The sequence below is a fragment of the Geotrypetes seraphini genome, chromosome 8 (assembly GCF_902459505.1).
Source record: "Geotrypetes seraphini chromosome 8, aGeoSer1.1, whole genome shotgun sequence".
NCBI classification, from domain to species: Eukaryota; Metazoa; Chordata; class Amphibia; order Gymnophiona; family Dermophiidae; genus Geotrypetes; species Geotrypetes seraphini.
The window spans coordinates 19,530,654-19,544,309 of NC_047091.1; the positions used below are offsets into that span (position 1 = coordinate 19,530,654).

At 44.7% G+C, this 13,656-nt stretch overlaps 1 protein-coding gene across 1 annotated transcript in view; it reads left to right on the top strand.

Annotated features, from left to right (window-relative positions):
• Window positions 1–1,633: 1,633 nt before the first annotated feature.
• TIMM50 (translocase of inner mitochondrial membrane 50) overlaps window positions 1,634–13,656 on the top strand; it is a 71,257-nt gene continuing 59,234 nt past the window's right edge. Inside the window, 2 exon segments of the mRNA XM_033953536.1 lie at window positions 1,634–1,928; window positions 11,524–11,659. Of these exon segments, the coding sequence (XP_033809427.1) occupies window positions 1,734–1,928; window positions 11,524–11,659 (331 nt within the window). The 5' untranslated portion in view covers window positions 1,634–1,733.

The following is a 13,656-nucleotide window of genomic DNA, read 5'->3' on the forward strand; positions in this document are numbered from 1 at the left end:
GTCTTGCAATCCGAGTACTTACGGTATACACACATCACAACTGAGACGATGGTTCTTCTCTTTCTGATGCTACGGTAATGTAGTGACTGTTCTAAATGAGCAATGTCTTGCAATACAAGTACATATAGTATTTTGAATTAAAGGTTTTGGGCTGTGGAACAAATCATCTGAGTGTCCATTATTTCTTATGGGGAAATTTGCTTTGATAGATGAGTGTTTTGGATTAGAAGCATGTTTCTGAAACGAATTATGCTCCTAAACCAAGGTTTTACTGTATATTGGTTCCTTTGCCTAAACTGAATGATGGATTTCTTGCCCATTCCTATAGGGGTAGAATCTGGAGCTATTTCCTGGGATGTCATTCCTTCCCGTGGTCATCTGGTCAGTCAGAGCATCTTTTCATTACTTCAGTGTGATGGAAACACATCTAAATCCTAGCTACCTAAACAACCATTTTTACTACTACCTCTCACCCAGAAGAAGGAGAACACAGAACCTTTTCACCTACCCACCTCTCAATGGTACTCGACGTAAGAAACTTTACGACAATCTTCTAGGGACACAAGCAGCTAAAATTGACCCTACCATCTCAAAATTACTGATCAAAACAACAGACATAAAAGAATTCCGAAAAGAAATAAAAACACTACTATTCAAAAAATATCTCCCATCACTCTAACCACCATCTAATGAGATCCCAATCAACACCTTTGGGAACACCACCCATATAGTAACACTTTGTCTAATCCTCAAACTAAACACCTCTATAGTCTATATCATCAACATTATGTAACCACCTTAGCTTATAGTTATTTGATGTTACTCGCTACCCGATGTAACTTGATTCAGTTGTTATGTAACATCTTCTGTGATCTTGAATGTATTGTAATTCTTTACTATTTACCTGTAATTTACTCTTCTCCTGTAATGTAATTCTATTGGAAATGCCCAGATATCTTCTATATTGTAATCCGCCTAGAACCGCAAGGCACAGGCGGAATAGAAATCTCTAATGTAATGATATGTTATCCTGTTCCATTATCTCTGAAAGATTTCCTAATCCTTTGCTATTAAGATAAACTCAATGGAAAATATCTAAATTCTGCTTTTTTGAAAATCACAATTTAGACATTTTCAGCAAATGGACATGCATTTGGTTATTTTGAGACATCTATCTGCTTCAAAAATGAGTTCCAGTCTCTAAGCTAAATTAACATATAGGAGATTGTTCCCTTTATCAGTTCTGAAAAGAAGAGTTTCTGCACTCCAAATTCAAGACCTACTAGTTAAAACGTGAATCGTAGCCGCACAGCTTCAATAAACTTTATTGGTATGACAATTGTCACGTGGTGTCAAGGTAACATGAAAGCGATTAAAATAAAAGGGTATAAAGAGTATATGAGAGAAAGAACAATTTCCAGATTCTTCTGGAAACAAGATTAAAATACGGATCAGGCAGATAACCTTGACACGGAAACGTGTCCGTAAAAGAGAGCTAAAGGACTTGGGGGCTCCTGACTACATCAGCTCCCCGTACTGGCTTCTCTTGCCCTTCACCCTTTCATTTCTCCCGCCACATTCAATATGGCCACCCGTCGCGGACCATCCAAAGCTCCCTAGCGTCTCCTTCCCGCTCTTCAGATTGGTTGGCCGAGCTGTTTATGGAACACTAAGCCCGCCTCCCCAGGCAACTGATTGGTTTGGTGGGCGGGCACCATGTCGACAGGAAGAAGATGGCGGCTTGCGTAGTGCCGGTGTGTGTGCGGTTGGCGAGGCAGCTGTTGCCCTTCCGAGGGCCGGGGTGCCGGCATTTCGTCTCGTACTCGTCGCAGCCGCCGCTGCCCCCCCAGGAAAAGGGGACGACAGGTCTCACGCAGGCCGTGTTGCAGGACACGATAGGACGGCAAAACCAGGACAGTGACAGCCTGGTAAGAAACCGCACTAGCTTCCTCGCGACTCTCTTCTCCCGTCCAGTCACCGGAATTCAGCTTCCAAGAGTGACAAGCCAGTGGGACTATACCGTGGCACGTGAAAGTAACTAAAGCTCTCAGTGTGCTCTGCCCTGAGGTTATTGAGAGGCCTGTGCTGGACCGCTGACTACAGCTCCCAGCATGCTCTGTTGCTGGGGTTACCAGTAGGCTCTTGCTGGACCGCTGACTACAGCTCCCAGCATGCTCTGTTGCTGGGGTTACCAGTAGGCTCTTGCTGGACCGCTGACTACAGCTCCCAGCATGCTCTGTTGCTGGGGTTACCAGTAGGCTCTTGCTGGTTGACTACAGCTCCCAGCATGCTCTGTTGCTGGGGTTACCAGTAGGCTCTTGCTGAACCGTTGGCTACAGCTCCCAGCATGCTCTGTGCTGGGGTTACCAGTAGGCTCTTGTGGACCGCTGACTACAGCTCCCAGCATGCTCTGTGCTGGGGTTACCAGTAGGCTCTTGCTGGACCGCTGGCTACAGCTCCCCATGCTCTGTGCTGGGGTTACCAGTAGGCTTGCTGGACCGCTGACTACAGCTCCCAGCATGCTCTGTTGCTGGGGTTACCAGTAGGCTCTTGCTGAACTGTTGGCTACAGCTCCCAGCATGCTCTGTGCTGGGGTTACCAGTAGGCTCTTGCTGGACCGCTGGCTACAGCTCCCAGCATGCTCTGTGCTGGGGTTACCAGTAGGCTCTTGCTGGACCGCTGACTACAGCTCCCAGCATGCTCTGTGCTGGGGTTACCAGTAGGCTCTTGCTGGACCGCTGGCTACAGCTCCCAGCATGCTCTGTGCTGGGGTTACCAGTAGGCTCTTGCTGGACCTGACTACAGCTCCCAACATGCTCTGTGCTGGGGTTACCAGTAGGCTCTTGTTGGACCGCTGGCTACAGCTCCCAACATGCTCTGTGCTGGGGTTACCAGTAGGCTCTTGCTGGACCGCTGGCTACAGCTCCCAGCATGCTCTGTTCTGGGGTTACCAGTAGGCTGTTGCTGGACCGCTGACTACAGCTCCCAGCATGCTCTGTGCTGGGGTTACCAGTAGGCTCTTGCTGGACCGCTGACTACAGCTCCTAGCATGCTCTGTGCTGGGGTTACCAGTAGGCTCTTGCTGGACCGCTGTCTACAGCTCCCAGCATGCTCTGTGCTGGGGTTACCAGTAGGCTCTTGCTGGACCGCTGGCTACAGCTCCCAGCATGCTCTCTGCTGGGGTTACCAGTAGGCTCTTGCTGGACCGCTGGCTACAGCTCCCAACATGCTCTGTGCTGGGGTTACCAGTAGGCTCTTGCTGGACTGCTGGCTACAGCTCCCAACATGCTCTGTGCTGGGGTTACCAGTAGGCTCTTGCTGGACTGCTGACTACAGCTCCCAACATGCTCTGTGCTGGGGTTACCAGTAGGCTCTTGCTGGACTGCTGACTACAGCTCCCAACATGCTCTGTGCTGGGGTTACCAGTAGGCTCTTGCTGGACTGCTGACTACAGCTCCCAGCATGCTCTGTGCTGGGATTACCAGTAGGCTCTTGCTGGACCGCTGGCTACAGCTCCCAGCATGCTCTGTTCTGGGGTTACCAGTAGGCTGTTGCTGGACCGCTGATTACAGCTCCAAGAATGCTCTGTGCTATGGTAACTGGTAAACCTGTGCTGGGCCGCTGACTACAGCTCCCAGCATGCTCTGTGCTAAGGTTATTGATAAGCCTGTGCTGGACTTCTGTCTACAGCTCCCAGGGTACTCTGCCTGTTGGCTGCTAAAGGTCTGTGCTGCTCAGTGCCAGGATTGGCTATACAGCTGTCAGAGTGCTCTGTAGATTGGCTATAAGCATGTGTTGCTGTGTGCTAGAACTACCGACTACAGCTCCTAGCCTGTTCAAGGATCCATTCTGTGTTAGAACTTCCAGCACAGAATGGATCTTATGTTTGCAGACCCAGTGCTTCCAAGTTAGAACTGTGGACCTCAAAACTCAAATTAAAATTGAACTCTGAAAAAACCAAAATCTTCCTAGCGAGTCCCAACCACAAATTAACAAACACTTCCCTCAGATTGAATGGGCTAGATTACCCTATCTTACCCACCATAAAAATCCTTGGAGTCATCCTGGACCGCACCCTAACCTTCGATGACCATACCAGTGCCCAGGTGAAAAAATGTTTCTGTACCCTCTGGAAACTGCGCACCATCAAACGCTACTTCGACCACCAAGCCTTCCGTCTACTCGTTCAATCTCTGGTATTAAGCATATTAGACTACTGCAACATTATTTACCTGGGATCCTATAAAAATACCATCAAACATCTTAGAACAGTCCAAAATGCGGCCGTCCGCCTCATCTATGATCTCAAAAAATACGACCATGTTAGCCCCTACTACACCAAACTCCATTGGCTTCCAGTTGAGGCAAGGATCATCTTTAAGTTCGCCTGCCTCTGTTTCAAAACTCTTACAGGATCTTCCCCAATCTACTTGTCTGAGCACCTTGAAATAGCAGGCCCCTCTCGCACACAAAACGCCCACCTATTCACCTTTCCCTCCCTAAAAGGCTGCCTCTACAAGAGATTCATTGATAGAACCCTAGCATTCCAAGCGGGCAAATGGAACAATTGCCTTACCGCCCTCATCTCCAACTCCCCGCCCTACCACCTGTTCAGGAAGTCACTAAAAACCTACCTCTTCGACAAATTCCGCTAACGCTGCCTTCCCTCCTTCCCTGCACCCTCCTGACCTCGACATGCCTCCATTCCCTCTGACTACGCCCCCCTCCCAAGCCACTATGGCCTCTCTTTCTCAATCTCTGTTTTATCTAATTGCCCTGCCTTTTCATTGCCTCCATTTACCACCGCTATAACATGTAACATCGCTATATACGTACTGTCTCTTCTCTAGTATATGCCTTTTTATTACTGCTATTTATGTAACATCTCTGTAAATGTAACAACACTGTAATATGTATCATCGCTGTAAATGTACAGTCTCTTCTATTGTTAACCACATTGAACTTCCATGGTATTGCGGTATACAAGAATAAAGTTATTATTATTATTATTATTATCTTCACGATTAACAGTTACATCAGTTTAGGGCAAGAGTTCTCATTCCAGTCCTCAGACACACCTAGCCAGTCATTTCTGGATGTCTGCACAATAAAATTGATCTTGCTTTTTACCCATCTTTTTGGCTGTGCTGCTTTTCATTTTGGACTTTGCAGACCACCGTACCTGTTGTTTTCTAATACCCACAAAGAATATATATAGTTATCGCATTCAGCTATAATGGCCTGGAGCATATCTAAAGCTTGTATTTGTAAAACGCAAATACAGTCTAAAATCTAAATTTCTATTTCATCTACACATAGTAGGGAGCTGTGTGGGTTGGATGTATATATTTGTCCTGCTTTCGCTTTAATAATAATAATAATTTTATTCTTATATACCGTCAAAGCCATGAAAGTTCGAGGCGGTTTAGAACAAGATGTGCTGGCCAATCAGCGAAGATTTTACACTATATTGTTATCAAATATAAGCCATGATGATTTGAGGCAGTAAGGGAGCATTGCTTACGGGTATATAGGATGCAGCTTGGAGCTCCACTATTCATATGGTTGGGAAGAAGATCTTTTTTTCTGTGGCTCAGAGAAACAAACAAATTTCAGTAAAACTGGAAGATGTAATAGCACAATTTGACAAATTGAGAGTAGAAAACTGCCTGAACCAGATAGTATACTAAAGCCAACCTGGTACTGTCCTAGGTTCTAACTGCTGAAGTTGCTATCTAAGCTCACTCCAGCCTATCCAACCATCCCATTGTTTGCAGGATATGTACTGTAAAGTCTGGCCAGTAACATCCTCATGTTCTAAGTTAGTGGCGTTCCCATTGATGCCCTCCCCAACCCATCCTACAGTGAATCACCATTTATGGGATACAAACATAGTAGCATAGTAGATGATGGCAGATAAAGACCCGAATGGTACGTCCAGTCTGCCCAACCTGATTCAATCAAAAAAAAATTTTTTCTTCTTAGCTATTTCTGGGCAAGAATCCAAAGCTCTGCCCGGTACTGTGCTTAGGTTCCAACTACTGAAGTCTCCGTCAAAGCTCACTCCAACCCATCTACACCATCCCAGCCATTGAAGCCCTCCCCAGCCCATCCTCAACCAAACAGCCATATACAGACACAGACCGAGCAAGTCTGCCCAGTACTGGCCCTATGACTTCTGAACAGCACAGTTACTTACCATAACAGGTGTTATCCAGGTATAGCAGGCAGATATTTTCAACATATGGGTGACGTCAACCACGGAGCCCCAATGCAGACAGCAGTCTGTCCAATACTGGCCTTAGTTCTTTAATTTATACCATTTGTTTTCTAATTAGAGAGCCTCTGTGTGGATGTCAGATAACTGTGGTTTCTAATTATTTGAGAGTTAGTGTGAAAATAGTGGTCTCCCTTCCCACCTCACTCTTATCATCCCCCCAGCCCTACTTGTAGGTCCAACATCTTCTTCCTTGGTCACTTTCTCCCCCTCCCCCCCCCCCACTCCCTCCCTTACCCAAAGTAGCAAGGCTGGTCCTGACAACCTCTTCCCTCCATTCCTGAAGCAGCAGATCTGGTCCAGACCACCCTCCTCGCTCGCTTGCCTGATGCTATAGCGGCAGCTGACGAGCAGGGGAAACGCCGGTAAAGAGGCAGTTTCTGGCCAGCCCCGGCAGGTTCTTTCTTCTGCTGGGTCAGAATTGAAGCAGCAGAGGAAAGGCCCTGCCAGAGATGGCCAGACGCTGTCTGTTTACCGTTGCTTCCTCTGCTCTCCAGCTGCTGCTACATCATCGAGTGAGGGAGGGAGGGGAGTTGACAGGACTGGCTCTGCTGCTTCAGGAACGGAAGGAGCGAGGGAGATTGGTGGCTGCCGTGATGCTCCAGGAGCTGGAGGAAGGGAGATTGGTGGCTGCTGCTGATGCCTCTGGGGCTTGAGAGGAGGTTATTGGGTCAGGAGCATTACTTTGGACGTTGTCTTAGGAGTGCAGGAGACTTTTTTTTTGCTGACAGTTTTTATTCCAGCTGGTTGAGAGTGCCAATTAATTGAATGCCGGTTAGCTGAGATTCTACTGTAGCTTAATATTATAGCTGACCTACTTAATGTTTTTAGACCGCGAATCAGCTTTATGAGATGCAATCCACGTCTGTCTTTACATAACCCATGTTGACGTCTGCCTCATTCTTGTACATTTCCTAAATACTCTGTAATCCTCTTGAATTGTAAGTCGCCTTGAACTTAAGCACAGTGCGACCCAGTAATCCTAGGTTAGATTAGACTATGTTAGTAACTCTTATTCCATTATCTGTTCAATGGCAACGTAAAGTTTACTTATTAGGATCTGTCATGGTTTGAAGAATTTCTCCCAAAGTGTTGTACCGCAAGAATAACTTGGACAAAGGCAATTAGAAATTACAGCACACATTATTATGCTACTTCAAACATCAACAAGACACACATTAGAAATCTTAGATAGTATGTTTTATATACCTCATCATCCCTATGAAAGAGGGCTCAATGTGGTTTATATTAAGGCTTTGCACAGTATATTAATTTAACTTCATGAATGTCAACAAAATATATGTGATGGAAAGATGGTACATAAGAACATAAGAAGTTGCCCCCGCTGAGTCAGACCAGAGGTCCATCTTGCTCAGCGGTCCGCTCCCGCGGCGGCCCATCAGGCCTAGTGCCTGAATAGTGGTCCCTGATTAATTTTGTAACTTACCTCTAATCCCATCCCTATAATCTACCTCTACTCTTATCTGTACCCCTCAATCCCTTTGTCTTCGAAGTACCTATCCAAAGCTTCTTTGAACCCCTGTAGCGTGCTCCTGTTTATCACATCCTCTGGTAGCGTGTTCCATGTATCCACCACCCTCTGTGTGAAAAAGAACTTCCTAGCGTTTGTTCTAAACCTCTCCCCTTTCAATTTCTCTGAGTGCCCCCTTGTACTTATTGATCCTCTTAATTTGAAAAATCTGTCCCTGTCTACTCTTTCTATGCCCTTCATGATCTTGAAGGTTTCTATCTTGTCTCCTCTAAGTCTCCGCTTTTCCAGGGAGAAAAGCCCTAGCTTTTTCAGTCTGTCAGTATATGAGAGGTCCTCCATGCCCTTTATTAGCTTAGTTGCTCTTCTCTGGACCCTCTCAAGTACCATCAGAAGATTTTGTTGGCATGTGTAAAGTGCAATGTGGAATTTTAAGGTATTAACAAATGAAGCGGAAAAAGTGGTTGGTTGGTTGGTTTTTAATTGTATGTATTAGGGTGAAAATTTTAAAAGGAATCCTGGCTGATACTGGTATCCAGTGTTCCGATTTGAGCAAAGGGGTAACATAATTTCTAAGCTTTGCACTTGAAATCAGCTGAAGTCTTTTTAGATCAGCAAGATGAAGGCTTTGAAATAAGGCATTACAGTAGGTGTCCACGAACCAGTGAATAGAAGAGAATAAATAGTTAGGGCTTTTTTTTTTTTGGGGGGGGGGCTCGCAACCTTGGGGTGATCTTTGACTCCTCTCTCTCGTTCTCAGCTCAGATCCAACAGACCGCCAAATCCTGTCGCTTCCTTCTCTATAACATTACCAAAATCCGTCCTCTCTCAACACATGACCAAAACCCTTGTCCATGCTCTCGTCACCTCGTGCTTAGACTACTGCAACGTACTTCTCTCGGGCCTCCCGCGCGCCTGTCTTTCGCCTCTTCAATCCGTTCAAAATGCTGCTGCACGACTCGTATTCCGTGAGAGCCGCTATTCTCACATTACCCCTCTCTTCAAATCGCTTCATTGGCTCGCTGTCCATTTCCGAATACAGTTTAAACTTCTCCTGCTGACCTACAAGTGCGTTCGCTCTGAAGCCCCCAATATCTCTCCTTGCTTATCTCCCCCTATGCTCTCCCCCCCCCCCCCCGTGATCCCCGCTCTTTGGGCAAGCCCCTCTTATCTGTACCCTTCTCTTCCACTTCATTAGCACAAGATTTCAAGATAGTAATACTGATTTAATAGTTTGGTCTGAACATATACTAAGATATTCTGTATAAAGATCTTGAACGTTAAACAACATAATTTATAAAATTCTCATCTCCGCTGAAAGCTAGTGAAGAGCAACAAAAAAAATTTATCCTATCAGATTTTTAAGTGCGTATTGTAGATTAACCAAATTGCCACATTTTCAATTGTAAATAAATTCTTAGGACTGTCCAGATTTGAACAGACTTCCTCACTCCCTTAGGACACACAGAATTCTGCACATGCTGTCAGAATTCAGTGCAGTAGAGAAGGAAGTGAATCACTGTGCAGCGGGTCACTTCCTCCTCCCCCAGTGCCAGCTTAAACCTGACTGTTTATGTGATTTTTGCACGTGCAGAATTCTGCCGGGAGTAATTAAACGTGCAATGTTGCAATAGTCCAATTTGCTTAGAATTAAAGATTTGTGTATTGGTACCTTCTTATTTAGAACCTAGGTGTTGTGTTAATTTTCAGTGTATCGACTGGGTTGTAGGGGAGGTGCAGCTAATCTGCTGACTATCCCCTCTTTAAAAGTAATAGGTACCAGGAGAGCTACTATTTTTTTTCGGTTATAGCACCCCAGACCTGGAACAACTTAACAATTTACTTATGTGGTGAATCCTCACTAGAAAAATTTAAAAGCTCTTTAAAAAGTTACTTGTATAAGGATGCATTTGAGACATAGATTGCATAAATCATCTATCAATAAGGCTTATGCTCTAATACCTAATTTTAATCAGACTTCACGTATAGGTCGCAATCTCCTTTACCTTCTCCTCTAGGCTTAGCCATGCTTTTTTAAAATTTATTTATAAATTTAATAATTACAATATCAGATGATACCAAGAAAAAAAGAAATCTTCCACAAGTTTTTACAATATTCAAACATTCATGCACAATTCCTTTTCAAGCCCACAACAAAAGGGGAAGCATGATACTATTTCAAATAGACAAATTATAAAGAAAGAACTAAAGAAATGATTCACGATTCATCCTCGCGAATCCTAAGCCATTTCTTACTCTATATTGGATCTTGATTATAATAATAATAACAGCTTATATACCGCAATACCGTGAAGTTCTCTGCGGTTTACAAAGATTAAGCAAAGGTACAAATTGATTGACTTTAAGAGGGGAGGAAGAAAGAGGGTTAATAGGACAGGAAATCCATTTTTGAGGAGAGAGTGATCAATAGAACAAGTTAATCGCTATAGAGGGGAGAGAGAAGAGAGGATCAGTTGTCTAGATACTTTAGGAACAGGTGTGTTTTCAGACGTTTCCTAAATTCCTCATAAGTAGTGGGCGAAAGCAATTGTTCTAGGTCTTTACCCCATGATGCTGCTTATATCCTCTTATTCCTCAGTAGTGAAACTAAAAACCACTTTATTGTTTAACTCACTTCTGTTCTCTAGCACTCAAAAATTGTTGCAATTGAATGGGATCCCAAAAAACGTATTCAACGTCTTGTAACTTAACAGGACATTTACATGGAAATTTTAGGTAAAAAGATGCCTCTAGAGCTAAAACTCTAACTTTAATTTCCAAAAATTCTTTCTTAGCCATGCTTTTAAGTTTATTTTTATTACCCTCCACATGTTTTTTTCCCTAAATGTATCTCTGTTTTCTTTAAAGATTGTAATTCACCCTCCTTTCCTTTTGTACCGGTGATTATTTGTGTTTATATGCTGTACGTTTATTTGTATAAAATTGTTTTGTTTGTGTCCTAATTTTAAACTTGTCATACACATTGAAGTTTTTGACATTGCGTGGACAACAAATTTTTAATAAACTTGAAACTTAGGACTCTCTTTATCAAGCCACGCTAGCGGTTTAACGCATGCTAAGCCGCTACCGCCTCCTCTTGAGCAGGTGGTAGTTTTTGGCCAGCGCAGGGGTTAACGCGTGATGAAAAGCTGCCCGCGTTAACCCTGCTAGCGCGGCCTGATTAAAGGAGCCCTTAAAGTGCACAGCAAGGAAGTTCCTTTCATCACTTTCCCTAGACCAGGGGTAGGGAACTCCGGTCCTCGAGAGCCGTATTCCAGGCGGGTTTTCAGGATTTCCCCCAATGAATATGCATTGAAAGCAGTGCATGCAAATAGATCTCATGCAGATTCATTGGGGAAATCATGAAAACCCGACTGGAGTACGTCTCTCAAGGACCGGAGTTCCCTACCCCTGCCCTAGACCCTTCTTTGTGAATTCCATTCATATGCAAATAAGGAGCAGGGAAAGGGACTAGAAATGGATTTTGATTCGGACTCAAAAGTCCAGAATAAACTTTATGAAGTCATTTCCAACTAGAATGGAGAAATGCAAAGGGGAAAAAGCAGTTGAAAATGCCTTTTGTGATTTTATATGTTGGAGAAAACAAACGCATGCACACGTTATAAGTGCATTTATTTGAGTGATCCTATAGTGCTGTGAGATTGTGTTCTATTAAGTACGTTCCAAAAACTGGCATTGGAAAGGGGGGAAAAAAGCCCTGAGTTACTGTCTCTCTTCTCTTTGTGCCTTTTCCAAGGGGGAAGACAGGAAGGAATCAGGATCCGAGGAACAGAAGAAGCAGAAAGAGAACACAGCGTATGCAAAGAAGATGGTGCTGAGGATAGCAGCTCTGATGGGAGTTGGGGGCGCTGTGGGAGTCATCTATGTGTTTGGTAAGACCCTGGGGATGAGAGAGGGAAGCCTGGTATATGGAGATGGTGCTGCCCTCGTTGAGTAAATCTTGTTTATCAACAGCAGAAAATAACATCAAGCAAAAACCAACATAGCAAAATATACAAAATAGAAGGAATACCCCCTCAACAATCCCCCATCCCCAACCCCCAAATAGCAATGGAATGAAGCAGAATTATACGTCAGAGAGCTGTGTTCTTATACTCTCTAATAGAGAATGACATGGTGGTAGTTACCTGCGGCTAGCCGCGGGTAACCCGCCGAAACGGTGGGAGGGGGGGGAAGTGCTCACTACAGGCACAGGGACAAGGCCATCCACTGCCCCGTGGAGTGGTGAATGACCTTGTCCCCACAGTTAAGGGAGAGAAGGTGTGTGGTCACCTCCCTACCCCTGGTGAAATCTATCCCCCTCCCTCCCCCTTACCGTTGTGGCGCTTTAGAAAATAAACTGATGCCAGCGAAGCCTGCCTCTGCCGCCCTGCAGTCGCTTTTGTATGGTCGGAAGCTTCTCCTCTGACGCAACTTCCGGTTGCGTCAGAGGAGAAGCTTCCGCCCACACACACGCGACTGCAGGGCGGCACAGGCAGGCTTCGCCGGCATCAGTTTATTTTCTAAAGTGCCGCGAAGGTAGGGGGGAGGGAGGGAGATAGATTTTGCCGGAGGGAGGGAGGGAAGAGGCTGCGCATGACCGCGCGCCTTCCCTCCCTTAAGTTTCTTTACGCCGCGAAGTTAAGGGGGAGGAAGGGAGATTCTCAGGCCGCTGAAGGGCAGTGAGGTGGTGAAAGAGAAGGGTGGATGCTACGGGGGACGGGGCGGTGAAGGCGACGGCGGTGACAGGGCGGTGAAGAGGACGGTTGTCCGGTGACGGGGCAGATTTTTTTCCCGTGTCATTCTCTACTCTCTAACAAACAGAGGCCATGTACCAACCTCTACCCCTCCTTCCCCCCAAGAAACATTAGAAATCTATCTCACCCACCCAAAATTCCTAGTCTCTCCCCCCCCCTTACATTCATACCAACAGCCATACACCACCACATATACCATACCCACAAACAACCCAGGGTGAGTGCCATAAATCAAATTAGAAGAGCCAAATTAGAACAAATTCAGAACTAAACACCGAGCACTAGGGGACAATGACTTAATATAAGCTTCCCAGATCTGCAGAAAAACATGTTATCGTTTAAAGGTAAGATGGGCATGTCTTTTTTTTTTTTTTTTCCTAAGGTCATTAACCCGTGGAGACGATTTCGCCAGGCCCAGAAAGCAGATATGGTTGATTGCATCCATTAATTTTCCTACCAAGAACAGCAGCCTTCCGAATCAACATCCGATGCCCCCTATTAAATATGCAAAAATATTTGTATTGACTGTGCTCTTTTTAAAACGAATGGCACAAGGGGGGGTGGGATGGAGTCTTTTGTTTAGTTTATTTCTAGTCCGCCTGTGTCCAAAGTGAATTACAAAAGTAAATATACACAATAAAAACAATTAAAATACATACCAAACAATATGAAACAGATGACAAAAATCTGCTGACCCATACAACCCAACATATTTACCAGGTAGCATGGGTCAGCAGATTTTTGTCATCTGTTTCATATTGTTTGGTGCCGTATTTCATAATACAAAACAAATGTTTCTTTAACAATTTCTTAAATTCCTGCACGTTTTTCAGGTGTCGTAGATTCGCGGGCAACTTGTTCCACTCTACGGGAACCTGCATATGAAAATACCCTTTTCTTTATACTCTCATAATGCAAGCTCGTCAAAGCTGGGACAGTCAGAGATGCTTGTGTAGAAGATCTTGGTTGTCTCACGAGAGTATAAAGTGCTAAAGAATCACATAAATGCTTAGATGCCATGTGATTAACACTCAAATATGCCATCCAAAGAAGCTTGTATTTCACTTAAAAACTCCATTTTCAACCAATACAGTGCAATATAATGTCTGCAACATGTTCAGACTTATCAGATC